Below are 24487 nucleotides of genomic sequence, written 5' to 3' on the forward strand. Positions count from 1 at the left end.
GGGTACATTAGTATTATCCTAACATTGCATTATTTCTCTGGTATTTGAAATCCCGTACTGTTAAATGTGTGCATTTTATTATACTGGTTCACGGTAGATCTATTATTAGGTTTCAATTTACTGTTTTCAAGTTTACCTCATTTATTGTATTTACTAGTAAAAAAGGCCCGTTTCTGACACAAATGAAACGGGCGCTAGCAAGGTTTTCCTCGGAGTGTGTATGTCTGAGAGAGTGTATGCGAGAGTGACTGTGTGTGAGAGAGAGAGTGAATGTGCGAGTGTGTGTGAGAGAGAGAGAGAGAGAGAGACAGTGAGTCTGGGTACGAGTGTATCTGTGAGAGAGAGAGTGTGTGTGTGAGAATGACAGTGTGTGCAAGTGCGTATGTGAGACACAGTGTGAGTGAGAGACAGTGAGGCATATTTTCAAAGCACTTAGCCTTCCAAAGTTCCATAGGTTTCTATGGAACTTTGGAAGGCTAAGTGCTTTGAAAATATGCCTCATAGTGTTTCACACAGATACAGTGTGTGCGAGAGAGAGAGTGTGTGTGTGAGAGACACAGACTCTCTGTGAGACTGAGTGTATGAGACCAAGAGAGTGTGTGAGTGACTGTGTGAGACATAGAGTGTGTGAGAGACAGTGTGTGAGAGAGAGAAAGACATTGTGAGAGAGTGTGTGTGTGACAGAGATACCTCCCCCCCCCTCTCTGGTATCAGGCCCCCCTCCCTCCCTCTCTCTGGTGTCAGGCCCCCCCCCCCCCCCCCCCCCCCTCTCTCTCTGGTGTCTGAGCGTTACTGTGCAGGACGCTGAGCTCTGGCTGTGCTTCAAGGAACTGACCAATCCTATTTAACAGAATGCACCTCCAACATTCTGAAGCCGAGAAACCTCGTGTGGTGGTCACTTCTGCTTGTGATGAACCCGCAAGTACGTGATGTCAATTCAGGAGATGGATACAGAGAGCAGGAATGCCTCAGCCATGCAGTCAGCTTCAGAATGTTGGAGGTGCCTTTTATTATAGAGAAAAGGAACTGACCAATCCTATTTAATAGAATGCACCTCCAACATTCTGAAGCCGAGAAACCTCGTGTGGTTGTCACTTCTGCTTGTGACGAACCCGGAAGTACGTGATGTCAAGAGAGCAGGAATGCCTCAGCCATGCAGTCAGCTTCAGAATGTTGGAGGTGCGTTTTATTATATAGAATGTTTATTCTTGGTTATTTTACTATCGTTATGCTGTTAACAAAATTGTAAGTTTCATGTTAAAATGTACCCGCTGTACACCGCCTTGGGTGACTGTCTTCATAAAGGCAGTTAATAAATCCCAATAAATAAATAATATACACGCTTCGATTATTGCAATGTCATTTATGCTGGCTGTAAGAAACCTTCCTTGAAAAAACGGCAGACAAAATGCAGCAGCCGGATTAGTCTACGAGGCTCCGAGATTCGAAAGTGCAGCCCCTTTGCTTATAAAGTTACACTGGCTCCCAATCAAAGCCAAAACCTCATTCAAACTATGTAGATTTGTTTTCAAAGCGCTGGGGTCCTTTTACAAAGCTACAGGAAAAAAGGCCCTGTACAGCGGGGTAAAAAGACCCCAGGCACACATGGCCATGTAGTAAGAAAACTCTTACCGCGTGGCCACGTGACGGGGAGGGGGGCCTTATCGCCACCCATTGAGTTGGCGATAAGGGCTCCTGTGCTAACCAGGCGCTGCCCGATTACCGCCAGGTTATCACTGCGCAAGCCATTTCCAGGGGTTTTCTCTTTCCCCCGGAAATGGTGCGCACTTGGGCCAGGACTACCGCTGGTGGCAGCGTTGGGCCGGCGGAAGTCCCGAAAGAGCGAGCGATAAGCCCCCTCTATATGGCTTAAACCCTGATTATATGCAACCTTCAATTGATCTCCCCCTTCGCAACGCTCTTCCTGGTTCAAGAGATTATCCACTGTCCCAGCTGCAAGAATGTGATCTACATGTCGGGATTTTCTTACCCGTGTACCAAATGGTGGAATTCCATCCCGAAATTCATCAGATGGGAACCTAATTATTTGATATTCCGGAAATACCTTAAAGCATCTCTGTCACTTTTGCATTCGTTTCCATATTACATATTGTAATTACTCAATCCTCATTTACTTTGTTATTACTACTTAATGTATACTATCCAGCATCATTTTTTGTGTTGTTAATTAATATACTCTGCTCCCTTCCCCCACCCCCTTAACCCACTACCATGTTGCACCCTTGTAGGATCAAGATCGCTCATGTGATTCCTTCATAGCAATCTCAGCCTTTAGAAAACCCCTGTCCCTGTGAGGCCTGCCCCCTCCCCAATAACTACACTCCAAGTTACAAAGTCAAAAGGTAACTACGCACTGTGTGTGGTAACCTGTCTCAGATTACATAAGTACATAAGTACATAAGTAGTGCCATACTGGGAAAGACCAAAGGTCCATCTAGCCCAGCATCCTGTCACCGACAGTGGCCAATCCAGGTCAAGGGCACCTGGCACGCTCCCCAAACGTAAAAACATTCCAGACAAGTTATACCTAAAAATGCGGAATTTTTCCAAGTCCATTTAATAGCGGTCTATGGACTTGTCCTTTAGGAATCTATCTAACCCCTTTTTTAAACTCCGTCAAGCTAACCGCCCGTACCACGTTCTCCGGCAACGAATTCCAGAGTCTAATTACACGTTGGGTGAAGAAAAATTTTCTCCGATTCGTTTTAAATTTACCACACTGTAGCTTCAACTCATGCCCTCTAGTCCTAGTATTTTTGGATAGCGTGAACAGTCGCTTCACATCCACCCGATCCATTCCACTCATTATTTTATACACTTCTATCATATCTCCCCTCAGCCGTCTCTTCTCCAAGCTGAAAAGCCCTAGCCTTCTCAGCCTCTCTTCGTAGGAAAGTCGTCCCATCCCCACTATCATTTTCGTCGCCCTTCGCTGTACCTTTTCCAATTCTACTATATCTTTTTTGAGATACGGAGACCAGTACTGAACACAATACTCCAGGTGCGGTCGCACCATGGAGCGATACAACGGCATTATAACATCCGCACACCTGGACTCCATACCCTTCCTAATAACACCCAACATTCTATTCGCTTTCCTAGCCGCAGCAGCACACTGAGCAGAAGGTTTCAGCGTATCATCGACGACGACACCCAGATCCCTTTCTTGATCCGTAACTCCTAACGCGGAACCTTGCAAGACGTAGCTATAATTCGGGTTCCTCTTACCCACATGCATCACTTTGCACTTGTCAACATTGAACTTCATCTGCCACTTGCACGCCCATTCTCCCAGTCTCGCAAGGTCCTCCTGTAATCGTTCACATTCCTCCTGCGACTTGACGACCCTGAATAATTTTGTGTCATCGGCGAATTTAATTACCTCACTAGTTATTCCCATCTCTAGGTCATTTATAAATACATTAAAAAGCAACGGACCCAGCACAGACCCCTGCGGGACCCCACTAACTACCCTCCTCCACTGAGAATACTGGCCACGCAATCCTACTCTCTGCTTCCTATCTTTCAACCAGTTCTTAATCCATAATAATACCCTACCTCCGATTCCATGGCTCTGCAATTTCTTCAGGAGTCTTTCGTGCGGCACTTTGTCAAACGCCTTCTGAAAATCCAGATATACAATATCAACCGGCTCCCCATTGTCCACATGTTTGCTTACCCCCTCAAAAAAATGCATTAGATTGGTGAGGCAAGACTTCCCTTCACTAAATCCGTGCTGACTTTGTCTCATCAGTCCATGTTTTTGTATATGCTCTGCAATTTTATTCTTAATAATAGCCTCCACCATCTTGCCCGGCACCGACGTCAGACTCACCGGTCTATAATTTCCCGGATCTCCTCTGGAACCCTTCTTAAAAATCGGAGTAACATTGGCTACCCTCCAGTCTTCCGGTACTACACTCGATTTTAGGGACAGATTGCATATTTCTAACAGTAGCTCCGCAAGTTCATTTTTTAGTTCTATTAATACTCTGGGATGAATACCATCAGGTCCCGGTGATTTACTACTCTTCAGCTTGCTGAACTGACCCATTACATCCTCCAAGGTTACAGAGAATTTGTTTAGTTTCTCCGACTCCCCCGCTTCAAATATTCTTTACGGCACCGGTGTCCCCCCCAAATCCTCCTCGGTGAAGACCGAAGCAAAGAATTCATTTAATTTCTCCGCTACAGCTTTGTCCTCCTTGATCGCCCCTTTAACACCATTTTCGTCCAGCGGCCCAACCGACTCTTTGGCCGGTTTCCTGCTTTTAATGTATCTAAAAAAATTTTTACTATGTATTTTTGCTTCCAACGCTAATTTCTTCTCAAAGTCCTTTTTTGCCCTCCTTATCTCCGCTTTGCATTTGGCTTGGCATTCCTTATGATCTATCCTGTTACTTTCAGTTGGTTCTCTTCTCCACTTTCTGAAGGATTGTTTTTTGGCTCTAATGATTTCCTTTATCTTACTGTTTAGCCACGCCGGCTGACGTTTAGTCTTTTTTCCCTTTTTTCTAATACGTGGAATATATTTGTCCTGAACCTCCAGGATGGTGTTTTTAAACAGCATCCACGCCTGATGCAAGTTTTTTACTCTGCGAGCTGCTCCTTTCAGTCTTTTTTTCACCATTTTTCTCATTTTGTCGTAATCACCTTTTCTATAGTTAAACGCTAGCGTACTTGATTTCCTAGTTTCACTTCCTTCAATGCCAATATCAAAACCGATCATATTATGATCACTGTTATCAAGCGGCCCTCGTATCGTTACCCCCTGCACTAGATCATGAGCACCACTAAGGACTAAGTCTAGTATTTTTCCTTCTCTTGTCGGCTCCTGAACTAGCTGTTCCATGAAGCTGTCCTTGATTTCATCAAGAAATCTTATGTCCCTTGCGTGTACAGATGTTACATTAACCCAGTCTATATGCGGGTAATTGAAATCCCCCATTATTATTGTGTTGCCCAGTTTGTTTGCGTCCCTGATTTCCTTTAACATTTCCGCATCCGTCTGTTCGTCCTGGCCAGGCGGACGGTAGTACACTCCTATCACTATCCTTTTCCCCTTTGCACATGGAATTTCAATCCACAGTGATTCCAAGGAGTGTTTTGTTTCCTGCAGAATTTTCAATCTATTTGATTCAAGGCTCTCGTTAATATACAATGCTACCCCTCCACCAATCCGATTCACCCTATCACTACGATATAATTTGTACCCCGGTATGACAGTGTCCCACTGGTTATCCTCCTTCCACCAGGTCTCAGAGATGCCTATTATATCTAATTTTTCATTTAGTGCAATATATTCCAACTCCCCCATCTTATTTCTTAGGCTCCTGGCATTCGCATATAGACATTTCAAACTATGTTTGTTGTTCCTAAGTACATCATGCTTAGTACTTGACAGTATTAATTGGCAATCTTTTGTCTGATTTTTATTGTTATTTAAAGATACCCGATCTACTACAATCTCTTTTGCAACCTCACTATCAGGATACTCTATCTTCCCTGTTATGGTGATATCTTTGAAAGATACCTTATCCCGAACCATGCTCTTTTGAGCGACTGTCGGCCTTCCCCCCATTTCTAGTTTAAAAGCTGGTGAAACAGTTTGTTGAAAAAGCCTCCAAGCATGGGGAGATCCCTTTTTCGCATCCAGACATTCCATCTTCATCGAGACATAGACTTCATTGCACCAAGCAGTGACAGAGGGAGCTTCCAATTGTCCCCAGCAGACCAACACACATTGTGACAATGTAATTGGACCTTTTCGCAACCCAAGGGAGATGGAAATAGGAGAATAACAGGACTCGGTCCACCCCCTACTCTGTAAACGCCATTATAAAGTTGGAGGAGTAGCCTAGTGGTTAGTGCAATGGTTGAGATCCTGAGGAACCAAGTTCAATGCCCTCTGCAGCTCTGTGTGACTCTGGGCAAGTCACTGAGCCCTTCATTGCCCCAGGTACAATATACTTAGATTGTGAGTCCAATAGGGACAGTGCCAGTACCTGTAAAGAAATTGTAAATTGCTTAGGTCTAGGTGGTATATAAAAACTTAAATAAAATGATGATTTCCTTGACTCATCTTACGAGACAAGATGTCACCACTGTAGGACAGTTTGCTACCTGTGGGGCTTGGGATTTGAATGCTTGGAGGGATGTAATAGTCCTTGAAAGAGAGTTTTGGGGGTCAGTTCGGCTTTTGTTTTTTGTGTAGTTGGGTGGGGGGAGGGATGTCAGTTTGTATTGCAGTATTGGGAGAGATTTGCATCATGGTGTGACCTGGGAGTGTAAATTGGTGGGATAGAGATGGATGTGGAATTGAATTAATGATGAACGGGAAGTGTGGATTTATGGAAAATGGTGTGAGCTGGGAAGATGAATTGGTGGGCTAAGAACAGGTGGGATGCAGTGCGTTTGGAGTGTGGATTGGTGGGAGAAGTGGTGGGTTTGAAGTGTAGATTGGTGGGGAATGGGGTGGGTCTGGAACGTGGTTTAGTGAGGGACAGGCTTGTGTACAAGGTGGAATGGATTTAAAGTGTGGATTTTAGTGAATGGGGTGGGTTTGAAGTGTATATTGGTGGGGGAGGGCGGGTTTGAAGTGTAGATTGGTGGGAGATGGAGTGGGTCTGAAGTGTGGATTGGTGGGGGATGGGGGAGGTTTGACGTTTGGATTGGAGGGGGATGGGGTGGGTTTGAAGTGTGGGTTGGTGGAAGGATGGATTAATGGTTTGAAGTGTGGATTTGTGGGGGATAGAGTAGTTTGTGGGAGATGGGTTGGATTGGGAGGGTAAGGAATGGGGTGAGTTTGAAGTGTATATCGTTAGGGGATGGGGTGGGTTTGAAGTATAGATTGGTGGGGGTGGGTGGGTCTGAAGTGTGGATTGGTGGAGGCTAGGTTAGTTTCAAAGTGTGGATTGGTAGGGAATGGGGTGGGTTTGAATTGTGCATTGGTAGGGGTGAGTTGGAATGGAAGAGTGGAATAAAGGTTTGAAGTGTATATTGGTGGGGGATGGGGTGGTTTGAGGCGTTGATCTGTGGGGGCTGGGTTGGAATGGGAGGGTGAGGAATGGGGTGGTTTTGAAGTGTAGATTGGTGAGGAATGGTTTGGAATGAGAGGGTGAAGGATGGGGGGGGGGGAGAGTGAGTTTGTATGAGGAGGTAGAGTAACTGGGTTTGGAGTATAGATTGTGGCGAATTCGGTTTAATACTGCACTCTCACCGCAAACAACACTGCACAAAAGGAAATCATGAAAGTATAGCTTGGATGGATATGATATGCATGGAGGTGTCGTTTTATGGTTTCAATTTGGGGATATGGTGTGCAGATTTGGGGGTTTGGTTTAGGTGGAAGGGTGTGATGCTGAGGAATGGTGCTTCTGGAGTTAGCTTTGGGCAGCTGAACAACAGCAGTCTCTCCCCCCCCCCCCCCCTCTCTCTCCCCCCCCTTTGTGTCTCTGTGTAACAAACCCTACCTACGAGCTGTTTGTGCCTTTGCTGTTGTGAAGCGTTACTATGGAAACTAACTGCATAACATGTACTGAGGGGTTGCTATGGAAACCAACTCTGTAACAAGTACAAATATAGCCTGTTACCTGGAGACCAGGGATGGGAAAGGGGGAGGGGGTAACTGTCACAGTATGGACAAAGGCAGTGATGGGACTTAGAGAGACAGCTGTCAGGCACTGCGGTCACAGGAGAGACGGCCAGCAGGGATTACTATCAGAAAAGAGGCACCGATGGGTCCAGGAAAGATAGCTGTGAGGGATTACTGTCCCAAGAGAGACTGTCAGCATGAATTACTGTTTCAGGAGAGGGAGGGATAGGGTCTTTAGAGACAGGATTACTGTCACAGAAGAGACAGGTACCAGAGGTTACTAAAACAGGAGAGAGCAGCAGGTGCCAGAAGACATGGTCAGTAGGAAATAATATCAGAGGATGGAAATAGCCATCATGGATTATTGTCACAGCAGAGAAAACAGTAAGGGCCAGGAAGACTGCCAGCAGGAGCTACTATCACAGAAGAGACAGCTGTTAGGTATTAGAGATTACTGTCACAGAAAAAGCAGCAACAGTGGTCAAGATAGACAGCCAGAAGAGATTACTATCACAGGAGAGACTGAGAATCACTGGCGATAATATCATCACAAGAAAACAGCAGATGGCAAGAGGAGACATCTGTCACTGATTGTCATGACAGAAGAGACATCTCTTGACTAGAGACACTAGACTAGAGATTTTGTATTAGCAGAGAGGGCAAGAAGAACCTTACTGGAGTCCATGGCTACTTGATCTCAGAGACTCACCCTCCGGTACCCTCGGCACAAGTCCTTCGCAGTGTGCCATGGTGTCTGCAGCGAGGGAAACACATTTCTATTCTTCCAATCCAACTGGTCTAAGCAGACCACACAATAACATAAAAATAATAAATAATAACAGACAAACATTGACTAAACATAAAACATCCAAAGCAAAGGTTTTCTCTCATTGAGATCATTTGTACTGTGGAAGGGGGACCAGCTGTCCTCCTGGATAACGGTTTACCCGCATAACGGCTGGGCAATTTTCAGGAAACATTTTCACATAGCTAAAGACGTATTCACCAAAATAACGTGCTTTCAACTTTACCCATGACGACACAAGCGTACCAGGTTTTGGTGTCAGGGGGAGCAGACCTTTTGTAAAATAAGCATCAGTGTGAAGCTGAAGGATCATCCGCATAGGCTCCATTGTGTTCAAAATCTATTTGGGGCAGCGGTCGCTCACCTTGAACCCCCTTAGCTACGTCTCTGCCTTACGGGGCTTTGATTTTATCATAAACAGAAATACACCTGGTTTTAAGCAATAAAAAGGAAGTGCTATGAAGCAAAGAAGAGAAATTATCAGGGTGGGGTTAGTTAGCTTCTCTTTATAACAAGCAGCCCGGGACCCCACATGATTCTTGTAAAAAGAGAGCTTTCTTAATGGGTGTCTCTAAATGGGTCCTACTCTCCTCTCACTCATTCCCTGGGCTTGGGCTCCTACAAACGTCTCCCCCATCTTCCCCCTCACCCCCCCCCCCCCCCCCAAGGCTTCTATAGGCAACTGCATCACATTCTGCTGAAATATCCTGTGATGGTCTATTTAAGTGATTTGGGTAAGAGGGGAGGGGCATTTATTGGTTACATTTCCACTTTTCAAAAAATAATCATGGTATATTTGTTTCTTTTACCACAGTGAAAACATTTCCATGATGGTTTTTGCTCTCCACGAGTTAGAAAAATGTACAGCGATCGTGCCCGGCAGTTTGTCTGTACAACTGACTAGTGTTATTGGATTTCTGATAGGTGTAAGTTCAAACACCTAGCATAATAGCCCCACTCTACTTCTGATTTTAGGTCTCTCTCTCTCTCTCTCCTTCTCAGGATACCCAAAAGCCGCTCCCGACATCACCCTGAAGATAAAGGAATGGGAAGAGTCGTTTGTCTGGGAGCAGCAGAATACGCAAGGAGATCAGATCCTGCTCAGTTTTCCTGCAGGTGAGGAATGGACATTGCTATTATTCGCTCCTATCAGAGTTAGAGACATTCTCAAGAACAAAAATTTGGACTATAAGAACATAAGAATAGCTATACTGGGTTAGACCAATGGTCCGAGCCAGAAACCCAAATAGTAGCAAGATTCACGTTACCAATCCCAGGGACAGCAGTGACTTCCTCCTTGTCCAACTCAACAACAAACTATAGACTTTTCCTCCAGGAACTTGTCCAAACCTTTTTTTTAAACCCCAGATAAGCTAACTGCTGATACCACATCCTCCAGCAAAGAGTTCCAGAGCTTCTCTATTCTTTTGAGTGAAAAAATATTTCCTCCTATTTGTTTTAAAAGTATTTCCATGTAACTTCATTGAGTGTTCCTTTGTCTTTGTACTTTTTGAAAGAGTAAAAAATCGATTCACTTCTACCCATTCTACACTACTCAGGATTTTGTAGACCTCAATCATATCCCCCCTCAGCTGTCTCTTTTCCAAGCTGAAGAGCCCTAACTTCTTGGAAAAAAAGTCCATATTCTGCTATTGAGACAGACATGGGGAAGCAGCTGCTTGCCCCGGGATTGGTAGCTGGAATGTTGTTGCTGCTGCTACTACTACTACTACTTGACATTTCTAAAGCACTACTAGGGTTACGCAGCGCTGTACAATTTAACATAGAAGGACAGTCCCTGCTCAAAGGAGCTTACAATCTAAAGGACAAATGTACAGTCAGTCAAATAGGGGCAGTCTAGATTTCCTGAAAGGTATAAAGGTTAGGTGCCGAAAGCAACATTGAAGAGGTGGGCTTTGAGCAAGGATTTGAAGATGGGTAGGGAGGGGGCTTGGCGTAAGGGCTCAGGAAGTTTATTCCAAGCATAGGGTGAGGCGAGGCAGAATGAGCGGAGCCTGGAGTTGGCGGTGGTGGAGAAGGGTACTGAGAGGAGGGATTTGTCCTGTGAGCGGAGGTTACGGGCGGGAACGTAAGGGGAGATGAGGGTAGAGAGGTAATGAGGGGCAGCAGACTGAGTGCATTTGTAGGTAAGAAGGAGAAGCTTGAATTGAATGCGGTATCTGATCGGAAGCCAGTGAAGTGACCTGAGGAGAGGGGTGATATGAGTATATCGGTTCTGGCGGAATATAAGACGTGCAGCAGAGTTCTGAACGGATTGAAGGGGGGATAGATGGCTAAGTGGGAGGCCAGTAAGGAGTAGGTTGCAGTAGTCAAGGTGAGAGGTAATGAGAGCGTGGACGAGAGTATGGGCGGTGTGCTCATTGGGTTTCTGCCAGGTACTTGTGACCTGGCTTGGCCACTGTTTGGAAACACTAGACGGACCATTGGTCTAACGCGGTATGGCTACCCTTATGTTCTTATGTAAGTCAGCCTCTTCCATCACAACCTCAAGATCTAAAACCTTATTTCTCATACTTCGGGCATTGTAGTACCTGCAAAGTTTGTTCTAGAGACCTCTGATGAATTCTTATGTTGTGTGCATGCAATGATTCCTGTGTGTTTCTGCCTAACACAGGTCCTGCCCAGAAGGAGACAGATGTCACCCTGAGCTTTGATCCCCTAGAGGTGCCCTGTATAGGGGAGCAGCAAATCTTGCACTGGTTGACTGGCACTAGCCTCTCCTGCACAGGTAAGCAGGTGTCCACATGGAATAATCTCCTGCTGAGCTGTCAGTACGCTATGGCACTCAGTTCATGTCTATCATGGCATATGACACTCCTTATCCTGCTCTGAATGTGGTAGATGGCATACAACAAACAAAAAAGTGGGCACAAAACCAGGAGTCCCAGAGACTGGATCACAGTAAAGCTAAAACCAAATTTTATTAATTAGTATATTTGACTCGTATATTTGACTCGACACAACCGTTGTGTTTCGGCCATAGGGCCTGCATCAGGAGTCTAAATACTAAGGTAGACAGCTAATGATGATCCAGAATAAGAAATACTGGCGAATAGTGTATAAATGGTCTTTAAAAAGACCTTTGTATTGAATTGTGGAACGGATCACTTGCGTGAAGAGTTCAGCAGTAAATTTGAAGGTGGTAGATGGCATGCCTCACCCCAGCTATGAACACTTGATTACCGTGGTGGTGGGCAATAGTCCGTACCCCAATACAAGTGCTTTAGTTACTGTGCAGTCTGTATCCTTTCTTGAGTTGGAGGGCACCGCTGGGTCTGACTGACCCTTATCGCACTAGAAAGTCTCCCTGTTTGCAGTGATTGCTTCCAGAGGTGCCGGAGAATAACAGAGGAGCAGTTGCCAGGGTTTCGTTATAACTATCACCTTTATGGAGAGATTTACCCAAGGGCGGTGTATGGCGGGTACAGCTTGACATAAAACTTATAAATGTTGTTAACAGTATAAACAAAAGTAAAATGAACAAAAATAAGCAGGAATACAATCGATGAGGTAAACTGGATATGGCAAATTGAATCATAGTAATAGGACCAACACAAAACAGTATCAGAAATATAAACATTTAACAGCCCTGCAGAATAATCATATAACAGAAATATATGAGTCACACATGTTGGGTGACAAAATCCAGTGGCTTATACATTCCTGTGTGAGCCTCCTCAGTCTGACAGGTAAATTTAGAATAAGCCAGCTTTAGAAGGGGAGATAGTAGGTTATCAGGCTTATTTTCGCAAAAGAAGGGCACCCATTTTTCGACATAAATCGGGAGATGGGCGTCCTTCAACCAGGGTCGCCCAAATTGGTAAAATCGAAAGCCAATTTTGGGCGTCCTCAACTGCTTTCAGTCGCGGGGACAACCAAAGTTCACGGGGGCGTGTCAGAAGTGTAGCGAAGGTGGGACTGGGGCGTGCCTAACACATGGGCGTCCTCGACTGACTTTACTTGGTCCATTTTTTTTTCAATGAAGCCTCAAAAAGGTGCCCAAACTGACCAGATGACCACCGGAGGGAATCGGGGATGACCTCACCAACCCCCTCCCACCCTAAAAATAAAACTTTTAAATATTTTTTGCCAGCCTCAAATGTCATGCCCAGCTCCATGACAGCAGAATGCAACTCCCTGGAGCAGTTTTAGTGGGTGCAGTGCACTTCAGGCAGGCAGACCCAGGCCCATCCCACCCCCTACCTGTTACACTTGTGCTGGTAAATGTGAGCCTTCCAAAACCCACCACAAACCCACTGTACCCACATCTAGGTGCCCCCCTCCATCCCTAAGGGCTATGGTAGTGGTGTACAGTTGTGGGGAGTGGGTTTTGGGGGGCTCAGCACACAAGGTAAGGGAGCTATGCACCTGGGAGCAATGTGTGAAGTCCACTGCAGTGCCCCCTAGGGTGCCCGCTTGGTGTCCTGGCAAGTCAGGGGAACCAGTGCACTACGAATGCTGGCTCCTCCCATGACCAAAGAGCTTGGATTTGGTCGTTTCTGAGATGGGCGTCCTCGGTTTCCATTAATGGCCGAAAATCGGGGACGACCATCTCTAAGGACGACCATCTCTAAGGTTGACCTAAATTTCGTGATTTGGGCATCCCCGACTGTATTATCAAAACGAAAGATGGACGCCCATCTTGTTTCGATAATACGGGTTTCCCTGCCCCTTCGCCGGGATGTCCTGCGAGGACGTCCTCAGGAAAACTTGGGCGCCCCTTTTGATTATGCCCCTCCACGTGTAACTCATTATCCTGATCGATAAGCAACTTGCTTTTCTCCATCGATGAGCAGGATGAATACGTTTCGCAGGTGTGAATCCCTAGCTAAGGCTACCTTTCAACAAAAAGAGTAAAAATGATACAACTGCCAACCTATTTTCATGGGGCTAAGGTCTTGTTTTAGAAGGCAGCCCTAAATATTAAAAATGGATTCTAGGAAGAATGGATTTAATCCTCGAAAAGACCCTGAACTGGCCGAACTTACCGTTGCATTAAGAGTTAACATCCGTGAAATGTGAATGTGTGCGATGACATCCTATCACAGTCTTGCAGGTCTCCTAAACAGAAGTAGACAACTTTTGACGTGTCCATCCAAACTTAGACTTATTAGGGTCAAAGAAACCAAATTAGGATGGACTTTCTAAGAGCTTGAGTCTGCCTCAGACAGAAGGCAAGAGCTCTCTTACAGTGCGAACTGTAAGACTTGTTCACCATTGTGAGCACGAGACCTGAAAAAATAAATGTCGATAGTACAACTTATGATGAGTGTACAACACCATTCTGTCACAATAAAATTTTATATAAGTGGAGTCACGAGGGGTCAAAAATGGCAGAGGAGGTTGAAACGACTGTGCCTTGCCGCGGCCGGGTGCGAAATGGCAACTCATTGGAAACAGACACTAGGACCTACTTTAGAGGGCTGGTCTCTGCGAGTAAAAGTTGTGGCAGAGCTTGAAAGATTTATAGTTCGCCGGAAAGCTGTTGAAAAATAGACACAGTTGGAGACAATGGTTGGGAATCTGAGGGAGTAGGAGATGAATGGCTTTTTTCCACACCTGGGTTGAAGATCTACCTGAAGATCTACAGGTGGACGTCTTTTAGTGAGATATAGTTTTTGATAGGGTGTGTGGGAAGGGAGGGTGGGAGGTCGGAGTGAGTCATTTTTTTATATTAGTATGTGAAAAACATTTCTTCTTGGTTTGTAATGAGAGTTGTTACTGGATTAATGGCTGTCCAGCTCATTTTCGAAAGAGAAGGCCGGCCATCTTCCGACACAAATGGGGAGATGGCCGGCCATCTCTCAGAGCCGGCCCAAAAGCCAATTTTGGCTGGCTTCAACTGCTTTCCGTCGCGGAGCCAGCGAAAGTTCAAGGGGGCGTATCGGCAGTGTACCGAAGGCGGGACATGGGCATGTTTAAGAGATGGCCGACTTCCCCCGATATTGGAAAAAAGAAAACCGGCGATGACAAGCGTTTCGCCGGCTTCACTTGGTCCCTTTTCATTCACGACCAAGCCTCAAAAAGGTACCCCAACTGACCAGATGACCACCGGAGGGAATCAGGGATGACCTCCACTTATTCCCCCAGTGGTCACCAACCCCCTCCCACCCAAAAAATAAAAAAACATTTTTTTGCCAGCCTCTATGCCAGCCTCAAATGTCATACCCAGCTCCATGACAGCAGTACGCAGGTCCCTGGAGCAGTTTTTAGTGGGTGCAGTGCACTTCAGACAGGTGGACCCAGGCCCATCCCCCCCTACCTGTTACACTTGTACTGGTAAATGTGAGCCCTCCAAAACCCACCCAAAACCCACTGTACCCAAATGTAAGGTGCCCCCTTCATTCCTAAGGGCTATGGTAGTGGTGTACAGTTATGGGCAGTGGGTTTGGGGGGGGGGGTTGGGGGGCTCAGCACACAAGTTAAAGGAGCTATGTACCTGGGCGCAATTTCTGAAGTCCACTGCAGTGCCCCCTAAGGTGCCCGGTTGGTGTCCTGGCATGTGAGGGAGACCAGTGCACTACAAATCCTGGCTCCTCCCATGACCAAATGCCTTGGATTTGGTCGGGTTTGAGATGGCCGGCTTCGGTTTCCATTATCGCTGAAAAAGAAGCTGGCCGTCTCAAACCCGGTGATCTCTGACATTTGGCCGGCTCCAACTGTATTATCGAAACAAAAGATGGCCGGCCATCTTTTTCGATAATACGGTTCGGGACAGCTCTTCGCGACGCCAGCCATTTAGATGGCCGCCGCCGTTCGATTATGCCCCTCTGTGTTACCTTTTAGACTTGGAAAATTTTTAATAAAAAATGTTATTAAAACAAAAAAAAACATTTTATATAAGGTGGATAGATCACTAGCACCTGGAGCTTTCTGTACGCTGAAGTGATTGCCACCAAAATTCCAACTTTCTAACCACGTGCTTAAGCCCACAAGAGTTCAGAAGCTCAGAGGGTTTTCATTAGTTGAGTAGACGCAACATTGAAATTCCAAGACAGAGTGAATGCCTTGATGGGAAGCTTCCAAATGAAACAAGCCACGCATTAATCCTTCTAAGCAGGAGATGGAATTACCTCCTGTATGGTGACCACTGAGGTGAATGTTAGTCTTCTGAGCAGACTGTGAGAGATTTCATGGCACTGATAGCTGCTCTTACCAGTACCAAAATGGATCAAGGTAGAGTGAAAGAGAAATAAAGTAATAAACAAACGTTATAAATGTAAGGGGGAGGTGTCCTGGTTGTACGGTGATGCTTCAAAGAATTTACACTCCAGGGTCCTCACAGAACATTTTTTACTTCCAGGCCTGTCGTTCCTTTGCTCTGTGCACTCACATACCTATTATCCAAGGGAGCAGGTTATCTCTGGGGGGAGGGGATTTGGCCTAGAGGTCCCTCACCCAGAGATAGATATGAGGTGCGCCAACTCACTTTACTGAAGGCATTGCAAATCAAGCATGGCTTTGAGGTAGTCTTTCTGTCTTCAGGTTGTACAGCATTTAAACACTGTATTAAAACTAGGGCTTATTTACTGCAAATATCCCCTATCAAGGGTTCAGTACGGTTTTCATCTGTTAAGTGTATAGCTTGTAACAGAGCAGGGAAGAATGGACTTTGAGCAGTGAGGGAGAGGGGGAAATCGTATTCAGGGCCTTGAGGATCCCGTGAAAGTTATATGGAGTTAGGCAAGCACGTGGTGGGTTTTTGGAACAAGCTGTCTTAGGTAAAGAAAAAATGAGTGTAATCGTTGTGTTCTGTATAGTTTGTAAATTTCTTATTAATCATTTGGAGCACCCCAGGAAAACTAGCGGTGTGCCTCAAGGATCGGTGCTGGGACCGATTCTGTTCAATATATTTGTGAGTGACATTGCCGAAGGGTTAGAAGGTAAAGTTTGCCTATTTGCGGATGATACTAAGATCTGTAACAGAGTGGACACCTGGGAGGGAGTGGAAAACATGAAAAAGGACATACGGAAGCTAGAAGAATGGTCTAAGGTTTGGCAATTAAAATTCAATGCGAAGAAATGCAAAGTGATGCACTTAGGGAATAGAAATCCTCGGGAGACGTATGTGTTAGGCGGGGAGAATCTGATAGGTACGGACGGGGAGAGGGATCTTGGGGTGATAGTATCTGAGGATTTGAAGGCAACAAAACAGTGTGACAAGGCAGTGGCCGTAGCTAGAAGGTTGTTAGGCTGTATAGAGAGAGGTGTGACCAGCAGGAGGTGTTGATGACCCTGTATAAGTCGTTGGCGAGGCCCCACCTAGAGTATTGTGTTCAGTTTTGGAGGCCGTATCTTGTTAAGGATGTAAAAAGAATTGAAGCGGTGCAAAGAAAAGCTACGAGAATGGTAAGGGATTTGCGTTACAAGACGTATGAGGAGAGACTTGATGACCTAAACATGTACACTCTGGAATAAAGGAGAAACAGGGGTGATATGATACAGATATTGGGCAGTTCCAATATTTGAAAAGTATTAATCCGCAAACAAACCTTTTCCGGAGGTGCGAAGGTGGTAGAACGAGAGGACATGAAATGAGATTGAAGGGGGGCAGACTCAAGAAAAATGTCAGGAAATATTTTTTCACGGAGAGAGTTGTGGATGCTTGGAATGCCCTCCCGTGGGAGGTGGTGGAAATGAAAACGGTAACGGAATTCAAACATGCGTGGGATAAACATAAAGGAATCCTGTTCAGAAGGAATGGATCCTAAGGAGCTTAGCCGAGATTGGGTGGCAGAGCCGGTGGCGGGAGGCGGGGATAGTGCAGGGCAGACTTATATGGTCTGTGCCAGAGCCGGTGGTGGGAGGAGGGGCAGGTGGTTGGGAGGCGGGGATAGTGCTGGGCAGACTTACACGGTCTGTGCCCTGAAAAGGACAGGTACAAATCAAGGTAAGGTATACACAAAAAGCAGCACATATGAGTTTATCTTGTTGGGCAGACTGGATGGACCTTGCAGGTCTTTTTCTGCCGTCATCTACTATGTTACTATGTAATAGTCTAACTGCGACATAGTACGGAAACTCTTCTGGAATCAACTGTGGATGTTATAAAAAGAGGAATTGACGAACGGGCAAAGTTTGTTTTCTTTCACTTGATGTATCATCCGCATTTGATACCGTAGATTATGGTTTTTCATCATATTTGGAGAATCGTAAGATGGTGGTGAAATGGGCTGATATGGTATCTGAGGTCCGTTGACCATGGGGGTGCCACAGGGGTCTGCCCTATCGGCTATATTGTTTTGGAAACCTTGATGTGATGTTTTAAGAGGTTTGAATGTAGACTTCAGGATTTAAGATTGCAGCAATTCTGGATAAAGGATAATAGATTAGTGTTAAAATTGGTGAAGGCAGAAATTATGCTCATTAGTTGGGAGGTTTGTAGTTAGGTGAACCCAGTACAGCTCCAAAGCCTGTTTTGCTCCTGTTAAGCTTCCAATTGTGAGTCCTGGAATTATGTTGGGTTCACAACTGAATTTTAAAGCACAGGTAGCAAAGGTAGTTCAAACTTGTTTCTATCAGCTACATGTTCTCAGTAAAATTGGGTAGACTTGAATCGTTTGTTTACACTTTCCGAAAATACTAGGACTAGGGGGCATCAAGACAAATCCCTCCTTTCAGTATCCTTCTCCACCACCGCCAACTCCAGGCTCCGCCCTTTCTGCCTCGCCTCACCCCATGCGTGGAATAATCTCCCTGAGCCCATACGCCAGGCCCCTTCCCTGCCCATCTTCAAATCCCTGCTAAAAGCCCATCTCTTCAATGTCGCCTTTGGCACCTAACCACTACTCAAGAAATCTAGACTACCCCAACTTGTCATTTCGTCCTTTAGATTGTAAGCTCCTTTGAGCAGGGACTGCCCCTTTTCTGTTAAATTGTACAGCGCTGCGTAACCCTAGTAGCGCTATAGAAATGTCAAGTAGTAGTAGTAGCATGCAATGAAGCTACAAAGTAGTAAATTTAAAACAAATCAGAGAAAATCTTTTTTCTCTCAACATGTAATCAAACTCTGGAATTCGTTGCCAGAGAATGTGGTAAAGGCAGTTAGCTTAGCGGGGTTTTAAAAAGGTTTGGACAGTTTCCTAAAGGAAAAGTCCATAGACCATTATTACATGGACTAGGGGAAAATCCACTATTTCTGGGATTAGCAGTATAAAATGTTTTGTACTTTTTTTGGATCTTGCCAGGTATTTGTGACCTGGATTGGCCACTGTTGAAAACAAGATGCTGGGCTTGATGGACCTTTGGTCTGTCCCAGTATGGCAATACTTGTGTACTTATGGTACTAATCAAGTTTCCTTTGTCTTATTTTAGGGGATACACAGGAAAATAAGAAAGAAGAGACTCCTGCACAAGTTATCACAGCACCAGTGATCCCCAAACGGATGGTACTGGTGAAAGACAGACGGGATCCCTTCTACCAGAGGACATATGGTGGGGAGCGACCTCCACACACATGCAGTTTCTGCGAGAAGAGCTTTCAGAAGACATCCTACCTCCGCACTCACCAGAGGATACACACAGGAGAGAAGCCATTCCGATGTGCCGAGTGTGGGAAGACCTTCACATTTCGACTGCAACTGGTGAGACATACACGGACCCACACGGGCGAGACACCGTTTACCTGCAGCGAGTGTGGGAAGAGCTTCAGTGGTAAGCAAAATCTAAAAATCCACATGAGGATCCATACGGGCGAGAGGCCCTATAAGTGCACCGAGTGTGCAAAAAGCTACATTCACAAGACCAACCTCATTGCACACCAGAGGATCCACACGGGTGTGAAACCGTTTCCCTGCACTGAATGTTGCAAAAGCTTCGGGCAAAAATCTGACCTCACGAGGCACCACAGAATTCACACAGGGGCACTGCCCTTCCTCTGTACTGAGTGTGGGAAGGGTTTCGGGCAGAAATCAGATCTTCTAAAACACCAAAGAATCCATACTAGGGATGGGAAAAATAAAATTGACGGAGAGGTTACCGTCCATCGCACAAGAGCACCTTTAAAGCACCAGAAGATTCCACCAGGAGAGAAACCTTTTACTTGCGTTGAATGCGGATGGGAGTTTGTTAAAAAGTCCAACCTTGTGCACCATCAGAGAACCCATGCCAAGGTCGGGGAATTCTTATGCAGCAAGTGTGGGAAAAGGTTTCACCAGGAATCAGATCTTGTTAAACATCAGAAGACCCATGTAGAGGCCTTGGCAAATGACAGAAGCTCTAGGGGGGACTCTCAGACTGACTGTTATTCCAGCCTCCATGAGAACCTTCTCCTGTCTACAACATTTCTACAGAACCTCCTCACCTCCACCAGTACCTTCCAGTATGAATAGATAGGCGTTGAAAACTCCAACTATGGGATGTGAGACCCTTTATGAACCTAATAAATACCAAATGGGATCAGACGAACGGTCCATCAAGTCTTGCACCCTGACCAAACCAATTACCATAAAAGAAATACCCAGCAGCTCCTAACTAAAGTTACGCACGCAATTCTGGAAAGAGTAAACTGACGCTTCACTGGAAGCCAGTGCAGGGTCCCTAAAAAAGGAGTTATCCTATCTGATTTTTTCAACAACGTTTTTGAGAGCCCTAAATAAACAACGTTGGAATAGTCCAACCTGCTGAAAATTAGCGACTGAACCACCTAAATTGATTCTGTTCCAAGTACTTTCTCATACTTCTCAATGTTCTTAACGTGTTAAATGCACTCTTTATAAGATGCTTAATATGATTTTCCATAGATAACTTATAATCCAAAGTAATACCCCAAAGGTTTAATGAACGTTCTAAGGTATAATCTATCCCATCAGTTCTAAGGTTTAAATCCTCGTCTTGTTTGAATTTGGGGGCCCATTTTCGAAAAAGAGGAAAACCTCCAGAAATTGTCATAAAGCACCGTTTGGATGTTTTTGTCGTCCAAATTGGTATTTTTGAAAAGTAAGTTTGCAGACATTATCTATGTCCAAATCACAAGGGGATATGTCGGGGGCGTTTCGAAGGCGGGGTTAGGTTGTGCCTAACACATGGACATTTTACAGCTATAATGGAACAAAACTAAAACATCCAGGACTTAAACTAAGACATTTTGGGCTAGACCTGTTTTCAGAACAAATAAGGCACAAAAAGGTGCCTAAATTTATTTATTTTATTTATGTTACAGTGCTTATAGCCCACAATTTCCCACCACTGGCAGGCTCAGTGTGGCTTACAACACGTGAAAAACAAATAGACAAGGTACAATAAATAGAAAGGGGGTCACTGGAGGGAATCAGGGTGACCCCCAACACCCCTCTAGTGGTCACTGATCTCCTCCCACAGTCCCACCCCCCAAAAATGTGAATAAAAATATGACTTACCAGCCTCTGTGACAGCCTCAGATAAGTCAGGTCTATTAGAGCAACATGCAGGTCCCTGGAGCAGTATGCACTATGGAGTGGGGGACTCGGGTCCCTATCTCCCTCTACCTGTCACATTTGTGGTGGAAACTGTTACCCCTCCCAAAGTCACCAAAACCCCACTGTACCCACATAGTCTGCGTTTACTACAAACTGTTTATTCTTCTTATGACTTTGTAATTCTTTATACCAGTGGCGTTCCTAGGGGGGCTGGCACCCGGGGCGGATCGCCGATTCGCCCCGCCCCCCGGGTGCAGCGCCCCCCCCCCCCGATGCAACGCGGACCCCCCCCCCCCCGGCGAAAGGACACCTCCGTGAAGACCCCCCCCCCCCCCGCCGGGTGCACGCCTCTGGGGGGGGTGCCGCGCACGCCTGTCCTCCGTTGTTCCATGCTTCTTCTCTGCCCCGGAACAGGAAGTAACCTGTTCCGGGGCAGAGAAGAAGCATGGAACAACGGAGGGCAGGCGCGCGCGACACCCCCCCGGCGGCGTGCACCCGGGGCGGACCGCCCCCCCCCCAGGAACGCCACTGCTTTATACTGTTACTGTGTAAGCCGCATTGAGCCTGCCTTGTGTGGGAAAGCGCGGGGTACAAATGTAATAAATAAATAAATATAGGTGCCTCCATCACCTATAAGTGCTATTGTAGTGGGGGACAGTATGTTTTAGAGGGCTCAGGGGACAAGATAAGGGAGCAAAGGTGAGATATGTACCTGGGATCGTTTTTTTGTTTGTTTGTTTGTTTTTAATTTGTAAGAAGTCTTTATTGTAATTTAAAGAATCCCTGTACAATGGTTTCTAGCACAAAATAAACAACTTATAATATTCCACAAAAGAGTTACCAAAGCCATTTCTTCACAACCAGCGAGCATACTCTTTGCAGTTAAACATTAACAACAGAAATTGCTACTACTACTACTACTTAACATTTCTAGAGCGCTACTAGGGTTACGCAGCGCTGTACAGTTTAACAAAGAAGGACAGTCCCTGCTCAAAGGAGCTTACAATCTAAGGAACGAAATGTCAAGTTGGGGCAGTCGAAATGTCAAGTTGGGGCAGTCTAGATTTCCTGGGTAGAGGTGTGGTGGTTAGGTGCCGAAGGCAACATTGAAGAGGTGGGCTTTAAGCAGTGATTTGAAGATGGGCAGGGAGGGGGCCTGGCGTATGGGGTATGGCGTATGGTAGAAATTCCAGTTCTACCAGTAATATACACAATGACCTCCAATTTATAAAATTTTTGAAGATTGTATGAATTTACCTACCCCACACCCACCCCCTACTATATCAAATTCCCTCCCTCCCCACCCAACCCTCTCCCCCTCCCCCCCTAACGTTTACAGTGATTCAAGAAGGTCTCCCATATGGCCTCCCATTTCACCTCTATGACCTTGCAAAGCCCGAAGTCTCTCCATCTCACATATGGACCATAATTTATTTAACCATCTCGTCAAAGGTGGAACTTTAGGTGACTTCCAACAGCTAGCAATCACAACTCTCACTGCAACCATTGCTTGTCTAGTTAACAAGCCCTGAGAATGAGTAAGACCTGGTGTTTTTTTTTTTTTTTTTGCAAAGATAAAAAATCCAGGGGACCACTTAATTGGCCTTTGGAACCAACGCATTGTATTGCTTTCCAATAGGCCCGTATTTTATAGCAAGTCCACCAGATATGACCCATAGTACCTCTCTGTCCACAAGCACGCCAACACCGAGGCGAGACTCCAGGAAACATATGGTGCAACCTAGCCGGAGTTAAATACCACCAGTAGAGCACTTTAACTATATTCTCCTCATATGGAATGGAGATTGAGATCTTAGATCAATTATTCTCAAAAAAGGACCAGTCGCCCTCGTCAATAGTCACCCCCAATTCCCTTTGCCACCTCTCTCTATGTATATAATTAGTCTCCAGCTGTCCATGTAGAAAGGAGTATAAACATGTAATAAGACCCCTAGTTGGTGTATAGCGCTGCGTATGCCTTGTAGCGCAATAGAAATGATAAATAGTAGTAGTAGTTGTGGAATCTTCACAAAGATCCTCAATGAACGTGTTCTCCCTCACTATGGAAGCCTGGATCTCCCTGGAGCTAAGAAAATGCCTCAATTGACAATAAGCAAACATCTCATTTGGTAAAAGAGCATATTGTTCTTTCAATGACTCAAAGGAAAGTAAACGGCCCTCCTCGAATAGTTGACCCCAAGAGATCAGACCCAGAGAGCCCCAACGATGAAAGGGCCCTGGGGAAACACCAGGAGGGAAGAGAGGGTTGTTCGCTATCAGTGATAATTTAGATGACACCACATCTTTCCTGGCAAACAGTCCATCCCAATAGAAAACAGTTGAAGAGATCGATGGACACAAATCGTTACACAACACTCTGTGTTTACTAGGAATCCACATCAGAGCATGGAGCGGACAAGAGCCTACCTCTGCCCCCTCTAGTTTCACCCATAACTTGTGAGGATGATCCTCATACCACTCAAAAGCCGCTCGCGCTTGGGCGGTCTTGTAATACCACAGAACATTTGGGACCCCTAGACCCCCCTTCCTCCTATCCTTGTAGAGTAAAGACCTAGGCAATCGAGGGCGCTTATTGGCCCACACAAAGCGAACCAATTTATCCTGTACCCCCGCCAGAAAGCCCCGAGAGACCCTAATAGGAAGAACTTGGAACAGATACATCAAACGGGGTAATACGTTCATCTTCAATACCGCAATTCTACCCAGCCAAGACAAGTCCATAATATCCCACCTCTCTAAGTCTCTGTAAATAGCCTTCAAAAGGGGTGGATAGTTGACCAGGAACAACTGTGAAAAATTGGGAGTAACAGTAACCCCCAGGTAGGCTATACCTCCCCTTACCCATTTGAAAGTAAAAGATTGCTGAAGCGACTCCAACACCAGCCGAGAAATTCCAACCGCAAGAGCCTCTGACTTACATTTAGTTTGAATCCAGAAACTGCTGAATATAATGACAAATTTTTCATCAGGTTTGGTAATGAGAGTAATGGTTTTGTCAAAGAGAGAAGCACATTGTCTGCAAAAAGCGCCAATTTATACTCCCTATCACCAACATGAATACCTGATACATTAGGGTCAGACCTAATGTACATGGCAAGAGGTTCCATAACCAGTGCAAAGAGCAAAGCGAAAAAGGACATCCCTGTCTAGTCCCACGGGACAGACAGAACATCTGAGAATTACCACCATTCACTAACACAAGCCCTAGGTGATGTGTACAGAGCCCGAATCCACCTAATGAAGCCTGAACCAATTCCAAAACGGTCCAACACTTAGAACATGAAAGGCCAATGGACTCTGTCAAAGGCCTTTTCAGCGTCCAGTCCCAAAATACAAACCGGGAGATTACTTTTCTTAGCAATATGTAGCAAATTAACCATTCTACGAATATTGTCCGATGCTTGTCCATAGGGAATAAAGCCCATCTGGTCTGGGTGTATTAAATCAGGCATGACTTTTGCCAAACGATTTGCCAAGACCTTTGCTAAGATTTTTATATCAGAATTCAATATGGAGATGGGTCGATATGAGGCACACTCAGCCGCATTTTTACCTGGTTTGGGTATTACCGCTATCCAGGCTTCCATCATAGAAGAAGGGAATATATCTCCCTCTAAGATCTCGTTTATG

At 45.5% G+C, this 24487-nt stretch overlaps 1 protein-coding gene across 1 annotated transcript in view; it reads left to right on the plus strand.

Annotated features, from left to right (window-relative positions):
- LOC115462233 (zinc finger protein 182-like) overlaps positions 1–20496 on the plus strand; it is a 32979-nt gene extending 12483 nt beyond the window's left edge. Inside the window, exons 3-5 of the mRNA XM_030192247.1 lie at positions 9423–9536; positions 11056–11169; positions 18756–20496. Coding sequence (XP_030048107.1) covers positions 9423–9536; positions 11056–11169; positions 18756–19771 — 1244 coding nt within the window. The 3' untranslated portion in view covers positions 19772–20496. The remainder of the gene's footprint in view (positions 1–9422; positions 9537–11055; positions 11170–18755) is intronic.
- The last annotated feature ends 3991 nt before the right edge of the window (positions 20497–24487 follow it).

This window comes from Microcaecilia unicolor, chromosome 1, assembly GCF_901765095.1.
Source record: "Microcaecilia unicolor chromosome 1, aMicUni1.1, whole genome shotgun sequence".
Lineage (NCBI taxonomy): Eukaryota > Metazoa > Chordata > Amphibia > Gymnophiona > Siphonopidae > Microcaecilia > Microcaecilia unicolor.